Source organism: Podarcis filfolensis, assembly GCF_964270895.1.
Source record: "Podarcis filfolensis genome assembly, chromosome: 1".
In the NCBI taxonomy this organism is placed as follows: domain Eukaryota; kingdom Metazoa; phylum Chordata; class Lepidosauria; order Squamata; family Lacertidae; genus Podarcis; species Podarcis filfolensis.
In genome coordinates, this window is record NC_139604.1 from 126,359,737 (window position 1) to 126,374,186 (window position 14,450).

At 42.7% G+C, this 14,450-nt stretch overlaps 1 protein-coding gene across 11 annotated transcripts in view; it reads left to right on the forward strand.

Annotated features, from left to right (window-relative positions):
• Positions 1 to 14,450, forward strand: part of PPP2R5E (protein phosphatase 2 regulatory subunit B'epsilon) — an 88,553-nt gene that overhangs the window by 66,200 nt on the left and 7,903 nt on the right. For all 11 annotated transcript variants that reach the window (XM_083615240.1, XM_083615243.1, XM_083615247.1 and 8 more), the window contains 8 exons: positions 1,664 to 1,765; positions 5,222 to 5,314; positions 6,811 to 6,941; positions 7,189 to 7,248; positions 9,634 to 9,742; positions 11,592 to 11,645; positions 11,751 to 11,801; positions 13,234 to 13,353. In XM_083615240.1, the coding sequence (XP_083471366.1) occupies positions 1,664 to 1,765; positions 5,222 to 5,314; positions 6,811 to 6,941; positions 7,189 to 7,248; positions 9,634 to 9,742; positions 11,592 to 11,645; positions 11,751 to 11,801; positions 13,234 to 13,353 (720 nt within the window). The remainder of the gene's footprint in view (positions 1 to 1,663; positions 1,766 to 5,221; positions 5,315 to 6,810; positions 6,942 to 7,188; positions 7,249 to 9,633; positions 9,743 to 11,591; positions 11,646 to 11,750; positions 11,802 to 13,233; positions 13,354 to 14,450) is intronic.

Consider the following 14,450-nt stretch of genomic DNA (forward strand, 5'->3'; position numbering starts at 1 on the left):
TTTCTTGGAAGTTATTTATGTATCTGCCACAATATGTATAGTGTTCTTCTCTACTATTATGCAGCAAAATGTGTGAAATCCAAAGTATCTTTGGCGGAACTAACACTTGGCATTTGTATAACTGTTAGGAGTGGCGGAAGTGCTTTACATACATTATTGTTACATTCGCACCATACATCTAAAGCACTCATATCACTTTAACAGTCATGGCTTCCCCTAAGAATCATGAGAACCGTGGTTCATTCAGGGTGCTGGGAATTGTAGCTTTGTGAGGGGGTCTCGTAACAAGTCTCACCACCCTTAGTAAACTACAGTTCCCAGGATTTATGTAAGGGAAGCCCATGCTGGTTAAAGTGGTATAAGAGTGCATTAAACGTGTGGTGTGGATGTGACCTGTCTCCACCCTTACAACATCATTGTAAGGTAAGTCAGTGTCTGCCTATTGTAGCATGTGCTGGGGAGGAACTGGGGGTGAGGGGGGTTGAGTTTGAGAGATGGTATCTTGTATAAAAGGCACTCAATGAGTTCGTGGAAGAAGCAAGATTTAAACTGAGGGATCTTTGCCACTTTGGCTAAATTAGATTGTACAGGTCAACCCTTTGATCTATTGCTCAAATTAGATGAATAGCATAAATAGACTCTCTGAATGATCACTGCTACTAGGTGTTAATTTTAGACCAAAATATAAACAGATAATCTCTTAGGAAACCTGCACCAAAGGCAAGTTTAAATCAGTTGTTTGGTATTTGTTGCTAATAGACTGATCTCTCACTATGAGACACCATGTGATGGAAGTATATATTGGTGCATAACAAATATTTTAGTAAAAATCAGCATCCTTTTTTCTAGGATTATATCAAAATGCACCCTCTTGTGGCGAGAAAAGAAAACACTAAGTACAAAACCTCTTTATTTCCTGCTTACTCTTTCTCAGTAATTTTAAAGTCTAGCCTAATGTGTGAGAGAAAGCTCGAATTATTGAAATGATTCTGTTTCATCTAAGCGAGCTGGAATATTGAAATGCATTAGGAGGAGATGACAATTAGGCACTGTTGTATAAAGTTTCAGACTTGGGCTATGGATGACTAAGTTCATTTCCCTTCTTAATTGTGAGCCTTAATGACCTTGGACAAGGTGCTGGTTTTTTTTGGCTATCATCTAACAAGGTGGTTGTGAGAATAAAATGCTCCTGCTCCTTCCTGATAGAGGCTTGATCTGAGCACTGTATAGAAAGGGAGCAGGTTGAGACTACGTTGTCACTTGATGTGGGCCTCATGAGGTGTAGCCATAGCAGGGCACATTTTCATTTCTTGGAATATGAGCTGTGCTTTGTGTCCAAAGTATTCTCAGAGGGAGATGCTAGTCAGCTTAGAGAAGTCACATAGTTTTTTCTTCTCTCTAGAGCTGGTAGTAGGTGCTCCCTGCTTTCATTACAAGGATAAAACGGAGGTAAGAAATGATTAGTGCAATTTGGAAACCATAAAGTGCCATATACATAGTTCTTATCTAAGAATAATCTGCTAGTGAAATTCATTATATCAATTTATGGAGTCATTGGGCAATTTTTATCAATTTGTGAATGCACTCTAATTCTTCTGATTGCCTTGCCCTGTAATCTTGATGAGAGAGAGCAGCCTTTAATTGTGTTTGTTCAATTTCCTAGGTTTCTTGCAATATATTCCGAACACTTCCTCCTAGCGATAGCAATGAGTTTGATCCAGAAGAAGATGAACCCACCCTTGAGGCGTCATGGCCACATTTACAGGTGATTTTATTCTTTTATTATTTTTATTTTAGAATTAAAATCAAGCACACCAACTTACTTGCTGGAAGGACCCTGAAATGGGACAGAACGCAAAGTATTTAAAAAAAATCAACAAAAATACAATTTGTTGTGATTAGAAGGACCAGGGCAGGGGACGGGGATGGTTTGTGACAGTGTCCAGTTAGGATTAATGTGATACGCCCTCCTGGGTTATGTCTTATAACTCCCCAGTAACCCAGCCTGGTGACTGTGGGGCAGGATTGACCTTTTTAGCTCTGCAGCCACATATGGACCAGACCTAAGGCCGATTTAGTCCAATATTCTGTTTTTACAGTGGCTATCTAGATGCTTATAAGGGGCCTTCAAGCAGGACAGGAACTCACCAGCACTCTCTCCACAGGATAGTAGATTGTTACAGGCTTCAGCAAAGTTCTTTTTGGGGAGAAGGAAGCAAGCACCCTATAACCGATGATAACCGATGATAACTCCCCTTTGCTCTACCTAGAAGCTCTGGATCCCCACGACCCTCTGGCTGGTTCAGGGGACCAAAGCTTACTTCTCCTTTCTGCTACAGGTCCAGTGCAACATTTAAGGATTCAGTAGTCAGTGCTTCGCGGGTGGCGTTGTGGGTTAAACCACAGAGCCTAGGACTTGCCGATCAGAAGGTCAGCAGTTCGAATCCCCGCGACGGGGTGAGCTCCCGTTGCTTGGTCCTGGCTCCTGCCAACCTAGCAGTTCGAAAGCACATCAAAGTGCAAGTAGACAAATAGGTACCGCACCAGCAGGAAGGTAAACGGCGTTTCTGTGCGCTGCTCTGGTTTGCCAGAAGTGGCTTAGTCATGCTGGCCACATGACCCGGAAGCTGTACACCGGCTCCCTCGGCCAATAAAGTGAGATGAGCGCCGCAATCCCAGAGTCGGTCACGACTGGACCTAATGGTCCGGGGTCCTTTTACCTAGTCAGTGCTTAACTACAAAGTTTTGGAGTTGCCACCCTAATCCAAAGTTTTTATTTTTAAACTAACAGTGTGTACAAGCATCTCCCTTTGTACACCGCCTCATTTTTGCTGCTTTGTAAACAGGCGTGCTATTGCATTTACCTGAAGTGTTCACACAAAATAAAGTTAGAAACCAGGAAGTCTTAGCAGTATCTAATCTACATTGCCTTAGTCTCAAATGACTTTAAACTTCTATTTCTCAGCTGTCACCTGATGTGCACGTTTCTGTATATAGCTTGCCCTGGCCATGTGAGGACAGCAGAAATCTTTAGTTTGACACTATCATAATAGCTGTTGCCATTTATTTTGGGCACTGTATACCCACATGACAGGTTCTGTGCTGTTAGTTTTGATAAACTTCAGGTCTCTTTCACTTTCTAGTTCCCTTTGAAAATTGTGTTCAGATTCTCTATGCAGAATAGTAACACTGTGCCATATTACAGATGAATGTATATAGATAAATACAGATTTAGTGATTTTAAATTCTATAGTTAGCTTGGCATTCTGTTCAGTATGGATATTGATTTTTATAAAAGGGACTAGGAAACACCATTTTAAATAGCTTCTTAAGAAATACAAAGGCGCATTGAGAAGCGGCTGTAGGCTCCAGCTTTCAGTCCTCTAAAGGTAAAGGGTCCCCTGACCATTAGGTCCAGTCGTGACCGACTCGGGGGTTGCGGCGCTCATCTCGCTTTATTGGCCGAGGGAGCCGGGTCATGTGGCCAGCATGACTAAGCCACTTCTGGCGAACCAGAGCAGTGCACGGAAACGCCATTTACCTTCCCGCCGGAGCGGTACCTATTTATCTACTTGCACTTTGACATGCTTTCGAACTGCTAGGTTGGCAGGAGCTGGGACCGAGCAACAGGAGCTCACCCCGTCGTGGGGATTCGAACCGCCGACCTTCTGATCGGCAAGTTCTAGGCTCTGTGGTTTAACCCACAGCGCCACCTGCGTCCCTATAGCAGCTTATATTTACCTAGGCAGAATACATTGAGCCACACCTTATGATGGTCTTGCAACTTCTAAAACCAGTTTCACACAGATTTTAATAAATACCAGTGTTATCGCTTCCTTTCCACTCATGAAACTAATGGCCCTGGCCACTTGCTTTCCGCTAAAAAGATGTAGGCTTTGTGTACAAAGTTCCCTGGGTTCAATCCATGTAGGACTGGGAATGCCCCCTTTCTGAAACCTAGGAGAGCCAGTGCCTGCTGGGGTAAACCTGTGGTGAGACTTAGTGAAAGGAAGCTTCATGTGTTCCTGCTTACATGCAAACCTGGGCAATGGTAGCCTAGTAGCACACCCACCCCAGTTCTTCAGGAGACAACAATTAATTGCGACGTAGCAGGCTGTATAATCCTTTCCTTGCCCCAAATGGTGCCACACGGTGTTTTTTCACCCCACAGGGTTATAAATGCCCACACATTTTAAACCTCATTGCCTGGCATGGTGACTTGGAGTGAGGAAACAGGGCAGAGAAGGACTTAAGTGCCCCTTCAATCCACTGATTCCCTCCCTATCAGTTCTACAAAGTGGAAAGGGCTGTTGGGCATGTTTACGTGTAACCTGCAGTCAGGCCCTGTGGGGTGGAGAGGGAGAGAGTGCAGGCACACAAATGCCTTCCATGCAGGAGGCAGTCATCCCCCCCCCAACAAGTTTGGAGAATCCAGATTAAAACACATTATTCTGCATCAGACATCTGTGTTGTAGTTGAATGCTCCCAAACGCTTTCTAATTACCATTAAATGTTTCACCAACATAATAATTGCTTTATTTTATATGATTTCAAGAGTCTGGAGGGCAGAGGAATGCTGATTATACCCCTGGGAGCTTTGGCAAGCCAGTGCAAAAGAATTTGTGATGCCAGCTCTTAGAATGAGCTCAAGTTCTTCTGATGGCAGCTAAATAAAAAGAATTAATGGGCGCTCGGCTTATGCCACTCTAGGCTATATGAACACAGGAAAATAACACATTATTTATTAAGTTAAATTGGATTTATATCCCGCCCTATCCTGAGTAGGTATGAGTGGCAGTGGTAATATTTAACTATATGTGTGGGTCTGTGTCTCTGAAAAGGGCCTATGGGGGGGGGGGGAGACCATATAAATAAACCAAGGAAGGGTGGGACAGGAGATAAGGGGAGATGGGGAAACAGTTTTATCAAGGTGGTTGTGAACATAACTTTTTTTTTTAAAAAAATGTTTGATTCAGCAACAGTCTCCCCACACATGCAGAACAATGAACTCCTCTGCGCAGTGGGAGGGAGGGCAGCAGATTGGAAAACAGTGACTTGAACCAGGGGTGGGCACATAGACGATGTCTTTACCTACCTACCTACCGTTGTCCCTCTCTTGCCTCTCTTTAAATACGGAAGCAGAATAATAATTTACTGTTTCGTTCTGTAGAAATGCAGCACGCATTAACACATTACTAAATTGTGTTGTGATTTATTGCAGCTTGTATATGAATTTTTCATACGATTTTTGGAAAGCCAAGAATTCCAGCCCAGCATTGCCAAAAAATACATAGATCAGAAATTTGTACTACAGGTAAGGAAGTCTGCTCTCTTCGAAGCTCATGAGAGTATTTGTAATGCTAACTTTTATTTAAAAAAAAAACAAAAAACCTGTAGGTTGATTACTGGAGTTTCTGTAAGTCTGAGAGACTTTAAAAAACCAGCTGCATTCAGAAGCTGTCAGTGGAATGTGTGAAGGCAATTATGAAATACTGTAACTTAAATTTGGGAGAAGATGACATTAAATGTTTGGCACTAAGAAGGAGCTAACTTTGCATGAGAGAGAATGTCACACAGCCATCTCCTGAAACAATTCTCAATCTTCCTCCACCTTATGAATAAAATTCCGTGGTGCAAAAGGCTTGAACCAGCCCCTCCCTGTTAGATCTTGCCAAGGATTAAGCAATATACTGGTCCATCAGTGCTTGGGAAGTAAGGCTTATATGCAATTTGGTCCTTCTGTTCATGGGCAGACTCTTTGATCCAGCAAAGGCTTCTGGGAAGAGGAGGAAGAGAGAGGTGATTGCCATACATTCTCCCTTCTCTCTGCAGCCCTTTGCATCCACACCAGATCTGCTTCAGAGAGTTCGGATACCCTTTGGGTTCGAAAATAGCCAGGTGCCAGGCGCATTTTGCACCTGGCTATCGGCCAATTGCAACCAAGCACAGATGCCTGAGCTCCAGGATGACACCTGATATCTCCATCATCTGGAGGTGCATACCTGAGGATCCTTGGATCTGGACTGTTTTCACACACTAATGCCCCTTCCTGTAGAATTCTGTCAGATATATTTTCTCTGCGCAGTCAGAATGAATTTCAGGAACCAAAATGCCCCCCCCCCCCCCGTGCAGCCTGAGCAGGAGCAGTGAACAATGTTCTAGTTAGTTGCTGTTGCTTTTCTTCACTTATCCCATTCCACTGCTGTGCTCACAGTTGTGAAGAGTATTCTTACGTTATGAATGTGTTATCGTCAAGAAAAAGAGGTAGAAATAGGCCCGTATATATGTGGACAGACACTGGATAAAGTGACTTTTCTTCTTTAAGTTCTCAAAGCTCTTAACCTAGCTCAAGGGTGTCATCTGAACTAGCCAGAGAATCAATCATATCAGCCCATCATTTGAAAAATAAGACTTTCGAACCGTCGTGCCCAAAAATGGCAACTAGACATTCTGGTTTGGTGACTGCAAGCTTGGTTTAAGTAGCCATTTGGCCCCTAGCTTATATATCCGAATTTCTAACACTGCTCTGGAACAGTGCGGGGAGCTGTATGGAGCAAAGGGGACATTTGCAAAAACATCCCCCCACCCCGTTCATGGAAGCTTCCACTGGATCAAAGAGCCTTCTGTGAAGGTTATTGGTAGGGATCCATTAGTCAGACAGAAGGTCAAAATTCACGATGGACAATTTGGCTGTGGAATGAAGAAGTATGGTCAGTTAAAGCCAATTCAGAAATGCAGATGTTAGAGACAGGCTCCATTTCTGAGCTGTTGGTTTCATTTTGATTTCATTTTGACCCCCCCCCCCAATAGCTTCTGGAACTGTTTGACAGCGAAGATCCTCGTGAGCGGGACTACCTAAAAACAGTCTTACACAGAATTTATGGAAAGTTCCTTGGTCTTAGAGCATTTATCAGGAAACAGATTAACAATATTTTTCTACGGTAAGTGTGGGTTTTTGTTTTTTTAAAGAAAGCTGTTTATGTAATTTTCTATTCTCATTCCTGTAGGTTTGTATGCCCACAATATATTTTTTAATGTGTTGTGTTTTTAAACTGTAAACCACCCTGGTTGGTCCATGCACACTAGAAGGGCAGGCTAGAAATTTCCAAGTAAATAAATACTTAATCTGTGTAATTTGTGTCTGTGCAATTTGCTTAATTGTTTAATGTATGTAATTTGTTTGGGCAGGTTTGTTTATGAAACTGAACACTTCAATGGTGTAGCTGAACTGCTGGAAATATTAGGAAGGTAAATAAAGTCTCATTTTAAGGGCTGACCTCACCTACAACATTCCTTCTACGTGATAACAAACTTGATGTGCGAAAAAGGTTATCTTAAATTTACTAACGCCCCAAAATGTTTCTGTGGAAGAAGCCTCACTAGCAGTTGAACTGGCTTCCAGATAAGGGTGCTTGGGATAGTAAACACATGGCCCAACTTTCAATTTCCCAAAATGAGGGGGTGTTAAAAAGTTGTAACATGACTTAAGAATTCAAAAGGTATTTTAATTAAATTGATATAATTTAGGTTTGCCTGGTAAATTAAATGTGTGTCAAATTGCATAGAATTCATTAAAAATCATTGCCAAATACTTGTGGCAATTTATTATTATTATTATTATTATTATTATTATTATTATTATTATTATTATTACTACTACTACTACTACTACTACTACTATAATCACTACGACTATTTAGCATTATCTGACATTTTCATAAGGTAAAATTAATTTTTGTTTTGTTTTCCGAAAGCAGTTTATGTGCTTCTCCATCAACATAGACTTACCAAGCTAACTGTTGTCCAATCACAAAAATAATAGCAGATTTGAATTCCTCACACTCCAAAACTTATTTTTAAGACCCCTCGCTGAAGAGATTTGCAAAAAAAAAATCACCTCCTAAAATGACAATGCCCTAATGGCCCAATGTGAGTTGCTGTCTTGCCATGGGGTCTCATAAGGTGCAGTGGTGCCGAACCAATTCTCAGCCCTGTCCTGTTCTTTTTTCCCTCTACTCACTTGTGCTGCACACAATAGTTAAATGGAACTGCAGTTGTGCAGGGGGGAGTGAAGCTGTAGAAGGCCCCCTTTGAAATTCAGGAAAGATGTCATTGTCAGGAGTTCAGACTACACTCAAGTAGGACCCTGGCAGAGACACATGCCCGACGGGCATGTTCCCTCCCTCCTGGTCGATTGTTCGGGAGCTTCAAAAGCTTTCTTCAGCCCGAACATCACAGCGACCGATGCCAACTGACACCGGCACACTTAGGGATCCGCAGAGTTTGCGCAGTTTGCGTAACAGACCTCAGCAACTCAGCATTTTGGCTAATCTACTTTATTTACATATAAACACACACGAAGCACTGCAACATGACTCCCTCTCTCTCTAGCATCAGACAGCAAAGAGAGAAAGAACAAAGGACAATAGTCCCACTTCAAGGAACACAGTAACACAAACATCCTGTCTCCGTCACATCCCACTCTGTGGAGTCAAAACATACACCGTCATGTGAAAGACAACAATCCCATGACCGCAATCATAGATCAGGAATTCTAACAGTCATGACTCTTGATTGCTGCGTTTCTGAGAGCACAAGGAAGCTAAATACAGTGGTACCTCAGGTTACATACGCTTCAGGTTACATATGCTTCAGGTTACAGACTCCGCTAACCCAGAAATAGTACCTCAGGTTAAGCACTTTGCTTCAGGATGCGAACAGAAATCGTGCTCTGGCAGCAGCAGGAGGCCCCATTAGTTAAAGTGGTGCTTCAGGTTAAGAACAGTTTCAGGTTAAGTACGGACCTCCGGAACGAATTAAGTATTTAACCTGAGGTACCACTGTATGTGTCTTCCTGAAGTTGGACAGAGTCACTTGCCAGGGCTGGGATGCTGCTTTATCTGAGTTAGTTTAAGCTGCTCCTTATAATATTGGTTCTAAATTAGATCTAAAGGATTGGGTTGCTGGTGGCAATTGTCAGGCAGTCTATGCTTTATTGGGCACCCGATTTTGGCAAGGTAGCTCTCACTGACATTTAAAGCGGCATTCAAATGCTGTGGGGCCCTGTATCCTTAGTTGCTTGCTGTGCTCCATTTTAGATTTTCTAATGGCCCACACCTTGGGCTTGTTGATTTGGTTCCCAGGATTTTATTTGCATTGAGATCAGGAGCAGACCTTGAGCTCATGTACTTTCTCTTTGTGGACTTACGGCCCATATGTTTCCTTATCTGCTCGTTTTGATCCTTAAAGAGAAATCCTTGGCCTTTTCCCTTGCAGGATCTGGCAGATTCCATCATGAAGTGAAAGTAGTTTATTCAGTCACTTCTACCCACAGTGAGAGAGGACGAGAGACCTAAACTTGCTCATGATAACAGAATTCTCAGGGGTCAGATAATGAAAGGAAATCTGTATGGAAAATTTAATAATATGCACTGTTTGCACTTATTGGTAAAGGAATGCTTTTCTGCTTATAAATAAAATTTGCAAGATTAATTTTGTTCTCATGCAAATTTAGACCATGTTTCATTTAGTGCCAGTTTCAAACACTTGTTCTAGCTGTGATTAGATACATATCAGTTCATTCTGTGTTAAGGAATACCTTGATACCAATAATGCTTCTTTTCTCCCTTCTAGTATTATCAATGGCTTTGCTTTACCTCTTAAAGCCGAGCATAAACAGTTTTTGGTGAAAGTACTGATTCCTCTACATACCGTTAGAAGTTTATCGCTCTTCCATGCACAGGTAAAAATTTCCATACAAATGTTTGTTTGTTTTTTGTTTCTGGCTTTTGTTAGAACCAGTGCGGCACTTCTGTATGTGCTGAGTTGGAAATAGATTTAACCAAACCCTTTAAGAAAACAGAAACATGTAGAATCCAGTAGACATATTTTTGCTTGCCCCTTGTGTTCACCAGAGACTGCCTGCAATTGGGCAAGAAACTCCAGCAACCCATCCACTTCTGTCAGTCTGTTCTTACAAGCTTATTTGGCTAGGTGAGCGGGATGTTTTCTCTAGTTCAGCCCTAAGCCCACAATGCAGTTCTCGGTAAGCTAAGGAGGTACAAGACTATTGGCTGTTTTGCTGAAACAGAGCTACTGCTAATTGTATCTTAATTGTTTAGTGTTGCCTTGGGATGGGGGAGCACACAAGGTTTGAAAGCTAAAATTAAAAGCTTACATCAGTTTGCACAAGTGTCTGTCTTCAGTGGTGATGAATACAAACAACCCCTGTTCTAGGCGCGACCGAAATGTGCATGATTGTGCACATGCACACAGCGGCAAATCCGGAAGGGACCAGGAAACGTCCTAAAAGGGATGGATGGGGCAGGGTGTTTTAATTGCACACAATTTCACGCAAGTGTGCTACGCCCTGGAATGCAAGACCCATCCAGATCTGGGACTGCCTGTATAGCTTCCCTGTTATTTATTTTTTACTTTTTTTGGTTTGGGTGCTTTATTTCACTCTGTAATTGGGGTTTGGCACCTAGATATGCCTGCCAGCTAACTTGGGGAGGAGCACTACGGCCCGAGTTAGACACCTCCTCCCCTTTCCTCCCGCCTTCTTACTTTTGCCACTCCAGTGAATCTGTAGTCAGTTGACACAAAGCACCTAAGGGTAGCATCTTCCACTGTTCTTGATGGGAGAGGAGACTGCAGGGAATAATAAGTGGGGAGTGTTGCTGTGTGTTTCTGAAAGTGTTTGCTCCTTCCAAAACCCAGTTGTTGAGGGGGTTGGCTGGAAGGAAAAGGTTGCCTTCCTCTGCTTCAAGGTGATGGTGAAGCAACAGTGGTGTCAGATTTAGCCTGCAGGCTGCAATTCTGCACACTACTGCTTTGAATTCCTGGCACAAATTCTGAACCAGCACCTATATTCTTTAGTATTCTTGTTTTCCTAAGTTTGACTACAAATCTTCTCATTGAGCAGCAGCATGTCCCCCCCTTTCCTGCTCTCCAAACCTTTGCCTCTGATATCCCTGCAGAGGGAGCCTTGCTAGCTTAATCTTTCTGTACGCCGGTCTTCAGCTGTGCTAACACATCTCACGTGCCCTAGTGCTGCCAGAAACGTAGAAGAAAAACATCCACAGCACAATGAGGCATTCAGTGCCAAAATTCAGATGGTTTCAGACTCACATTTATCTAGTTGCTTTGGTATACTGAGGAGCTTGGTGTGTTGGTCAGCTTTGCAGTTTGATGGAACTCAACATCTTTCAATCTTCATTTGAAATGGAAACTGCTAACAGAGTAAGACTTGGATACAAAGCTGCTCCTGTGTAATTTGAGGGTTGTTGCATTATTATTATTATTATTATTATTATTATTATTATTATTATTATACCACTGATTTGTCTCTTCCTGCTACAGCCCCCTGCATTACTTCCTAATATTTTCCAGTGGGCATCATCACTAGTTGCTCTTTGTAATTGCAGGAGGATGCAGCAGGTCAGGGGAAACCCAGTGCCATGAAGAAAGTCTGTTTGTGGCAGTTAGGATTCAGGATGTATATCTGGATTAGCCACCTTAATGATATTTTTATTCTTTTTTGCATTTTCAAGAAAATACTTTAATGCAATGTTTTCTTACATATTTTGCAGTTGGCGTATTGCATAGTGCAGTTTCTGGAGAAAGACCCTTCACTCACAGAGCCTGTAAGTATGATCTATACATGTCCCTTTTCATCTTGAGAGTTGGCTTCAGATACCTGTGTATTTCTGTATCTAAATGGACTGTTCATTGTCTCTTCTTCAATGCAGGTCATTAGAGGTTTAATGAAATTCTGGCCGAAAACCTGCAGTCAAAAAGAAGTAAGTAATGGGGCGTCGATCATCTTACTGTTGAAAACAGAATCTGTAGAAAAAAACATTGGGCCATCTCTTATTATATGGCAAATGCCATTTAATGTAAGCAAGTGTAAAGGGATGCACATATCAGACAAAAATATCTTAATCTCATATATATGCTCATGCGGTCTGAACTGCTGGTGGCTGATGAGGAAAGAGACCTTGGAAATAGCTAGATGAAGATGGCAGCCCAGGGTATGCAGCAGCTGGGGGAAAAGGCATATTCCGTGCTTGGGATAATTAGAGTGCTTAGAGTGTTCAACTAGGGGGTTAAGGTAAAGGGACCCCTGACCATTAGGTCCAGTCGTGGCCGACTCTGGGGTTGTGGCGCTCATCTCACTTTATTGGCCGAGGGAGCCAGCGTACAGCTTCCGGGTCATGTGGCCAGCATGACTAAGCCGCTTCTGGCGAACCAGAGCAGCACACGGAAACGCCGTTTACCTTCTCGCCGGAGCGGTACCTATTTATCTACTTGCACTTTGATGTGCTTTTGAACTGCTAGGTTGGCAGGAGCACGGACCGAGCAATGGGAGCTCACCCCATCGTGGGGATTCGAACTGCCGACCTTCTGATCGGCAAGTCCTAGGCTCTGTGGTTTAACCCACAGCGCCACCCGCATCCCTCAACTAGGGGGACTCGGGTTCAAATCTTCACTCGGCCATGAAGCTAACTGGGTAGCCTTTGGTCAACCATTGTCTCTCAGGCTGATCTATCACAGGGGGCAACTTTGAGGATAAAATGGTGAGGAGCCAGCCATGTGTGCTGTTTTGAGCTCTTTAGAGAAATTGTAGGAGAGAAACCTTACAAGTAACCCAATAGTATTTTGTAGTACAATGGAAAATGTAGGTGTATTTGAGGAAAGCTAAACGATTCTATTAAATGATTTTAGATGCAGATCTTTTTTGACATTCGTCATTGACTACTCAGAAGCCATAGGTTTATTGCTTTGCACAAAGGTTGACAGCAGCCCAATTAGCAACCATTGTATGCTGCATATTCTTGTAGGAGTAAAATAATGGCTACCCTCCTTAGTGCCATCTGTAAAAAGTAAGCTGTCCACCCTACTTAGCTGTTAATAGTGTCAATTTTTAAGAGCGGTTGGAAATGTTTGCATGTGCTCTTTAATTGTGACATTTGCAAGTTTATTTTGGTTCAGAGTCTTACTGACTTGATTGAAGTGTGCTTGTTCCTATGCCAATAAATGGTGCTGGGTTTTGCATTTACTTCCTAAGAAGTATATGCATGATTGCAGCCAGTTTCTGCAAATGAAGGGTATATTGTTCTTGTGCACTATCTCTACTGGCATAGCTAGAAGCTGAGTTCATGCTTCCTTCAAAATTTATTTCCGAATGCAAACAGAAGACCTCTGAATTTAATACTTCCTTTCTCACTTTAGGTCATGTTCCTTGGAGAGCTGGAGGAGATATTGGATGTGATTGAACCCTCACAGTTTGTCAAAATTCAAGAACCCTTGTTTAAACAAATAGCTAAGTGTGTGTCTAGCCCTCACTTTCAGGTCAGTATTGGCAGCCAGAAACTCAGAAGCAAATTGTATGTTGCATGTATATAAACCGTGACGCCATTTTTTAATATGGGAAGTCACTTCAGAAGAGGGGGATTCTGAGCAGTGAAGCAAGTTTTGGAAGATGCTTAGCCTTTTCCTGGTGGAGTACAGGATCAGGTTTAAGGTGCTTATTTAACCTGTAAAGCCGTATATGGCCTAGGACCCTCGTACCTATGGGACCGCCTCTCCTGGTATGCCCCACGGAGGACCTTCCAGTCCGCAAATAATAACATCTTGGAGGTCCCGGGCCTCAAGGAGATTAGACTGGCCTCAACCAGAGCCAAGGCCTTTTAGGCTGTGGCCCCGACCTGGTAGAATGCTCTGTCACAAGAGACCAGGGCCCTGCGGGATCTGACATCTTTCCACAGGGCCTGCAAGACGGAGCTGTTCCGCCAGGCCTTTGGTTGGGGTCCAGTCTGACTCCCCCTCTCTCCTTATAAAAACTTATATGAAAGTGGCTCCACAACTTTTCTCACAGGCTCATATAAGATCAGTACAAACTGTTAGGCTGGTGAGCATTTAAGGTCCCCAACCCTAATCTGTGGGTTGTCATCTGATTGGATTTCACTTTGATTCTGATTTGATTTTAGGATGTTTTTTAATTGATTGCCTGATTTTATGTTAATATTTTATATATTTGATGTTAGCCACTCTGAACCTGGTTTTGGCTGGGGAGGGCTGGGTATAAATAATTATAATTTATTATTTATACCCCTGCCCATCTGGTTGGGCTTCCCCAGCCACTATGGGCAGCTTCCAACAAAATATTAAAATACAGTAATCCATCAAACATTAAAAGCTTCCCTAAACAGGGCTTCCTTCAGATGTCTTCTAAAACTCTGGTAGTTGTTGTTATCTTTGACATCTGGTGGGAGAGCGTTCCACAGGGCGGGTGCCACTACCAAGAAGGCCCTCTGCCTGGTTCCCTGTAACTTGGCTTCTCTCATTGAGGGGACCACCAGAAGGCCCTGTCCTACCACTTTGCCATGCAATATTGTTTCCTCTCAATGGATTTCCCCTAATGGAATACGACATGTGTATTTACTTGC